The following is a 1,570-nucleotide window of genomic DNA, read 5'->3' as shown; positions in this document are numbered from 1 at the left end:
TATATATATATATAATTTTTTCAGGACTTTTAAGCACATTTTAAAAGAACAGTATTTATTTGAAACAGAATCCTCTGATAGAACGTCTTTGCTCTCGCTCTTGATCAGTTTAATGCGTGCTTGTTTAACAGTATTTAAAAAAGAACTGACCCAAAACCTTTTAACGGTACTGTATATTAAGGATTAAAACATGGATAAAGCGAAACAGACACAAACCTACAAATCTCGTTGACACAAACGGCATGAGCCCTCTCACTTTCCATACAATCCACCGCTGTGTCACATGACTCCCCGTGACCAATCAGACACGTTCAATGCGTGCCAGCACAAGCATGAGCGAGCGGCTATATATTATTCTAGTACACGCTAGCGTTATTTGAATGGGAAAATGGTGTATACAATGTAATAAAACTATGGTTGATTGTACCGTTTTCACCTACACTAACGAGGACTTTATAAGCGATGTTTGTTGTGGACAGCAGACCAGGTCGAGATTTGACATGGCGCTGCGGTGCGGATGGACAGAGAAGAGAAACGCCGGTCTGTTCCGGTATCATCTGGACGAGCTGGAGACCCGGATCCTCCCCGGTCCGTGTGCCTACATCGCTCAGCTGAACATCATGAGGGGCATCGAGAGACGAAAACCTCAGGACATCCTGAGCGTCCGCCAGAACTTTGACCCGCAGCAGTTCAATTTCAACAAGATCAAGCCAAAAGAGCTGCTGTTTGAGCTACAGAAAGACGCTAGACGCCATCAAAATGGTTCAAAAAGGACGTGCAAAGTCATTATAAACGTAAGTCCGTTGGAATTCGGTCACTGTCTGCTCGTGCCAGAACCGGACAGGTGTCACCCACAGATACTGACACCTTGGGCGGTCCAGATGGGGATAGAATCGGTTCTGCTGAGCGCTGATCCAGGATTCAGAGTTGGTTTTAACAGCCTGGGTGGTTTTGCTTCAGTCAACCATCTTCATCTTCACGGCTACTACCTAAACCACCAGCTGAGGATCGAAACCTCCCCAGCAGAACCGATCCTGCCTAAGAAAAACTTGTACCACCTTCTGGACTTCCCAGGAGGCTTTCTGTTCTATACTCAGGGTCCAAACCTGGATTTGACAGTCAATGCAGTTTGTAGTCTCACTGATATTATGGTTGATAGGAACATCGCACATAACCTCTTCATCACCCGAGGTTGCCCCCCACGGAGGGAGCGTGACCCGTCTGTGTCCCGGAATGGGGTGAGGGTTATCGTATGGCCCCGGCTGTCCTGTTTTGGGGCCAAAGAAGAGTCGGCCTTCAACGTTGCCCTGTGTGAGCTCGCCGGACACCTTCCTTTCAAAAACAGAGAAGACTATGAGACAGTCACTGAAGACGGAGTACAAGAAATCATCCGGGAATATCTGCTGCCCGAAGAAGAGTTAAGGGAATTGCAACAGCATGTCATGAAATGTTTATAAATGAGACTTTTGAGCACAGATCTAAATATCCTGTCTCAAAACAAGGAATCAGAATACCTAATAAATGTTGATGTATTTGAAATGAAGTGCTGCTTCGATCAACCATTCATACA

General features: G+C 45.8%; 1 protein-coding gene across 1 annotated transcript; it reads left to right on the top strand.

The window, feature by feature from the left end:
• Positions 1-273: 273 nt before the first annotated feature.
• Positions 274-1,570, top strand: gdpgp1 (GDP-D-glucose phosphorylase 1). Its single transcript, XM_016466757.1, has one exon. It carries the CDS (start codon positions 381-383, stop codon positions 1,455-1,457), a length of 1,077 nt encoding a protein of 358 aa, XP_016322243.1. The 5' UTR covers positions 274-380; the 3' UTR covers positions 1,458-1,570.

The sequence above is a fragment of the Sinocyclocheilus anshuiensis genome, unplaced genomic scaffold, assembly GCF_001515605.1.
Source record: "Sinocyclocheilus anshuiensis isolate Anshui unplaced genomic scaffold, SAMN03320099.WGS_v1.1 scaffold68, whole genome shotgun sequence".
In the NCBI taxonomy this organism is placed as follows: domain Eukaryota; kingdom Metazoa; phylum Chordata; class Actinopteri; order Cypriniformes; family Cyprinidae; genus Sinocyclocheilus; species Sinocyclocheilus anshuiensis.
This window is presented reverse-complemented; position numbering and strand designations above follow the sequence as displayed.

Excerpts from the sequence above, each read along its gene's own strand:
- gdpgp1 (XM_016466757.1), top strand. The coding sequence starts at position 381 with ATGGGAAAATGGTGTATACAATGTAATAAAACTATGGTTGATTGTACC.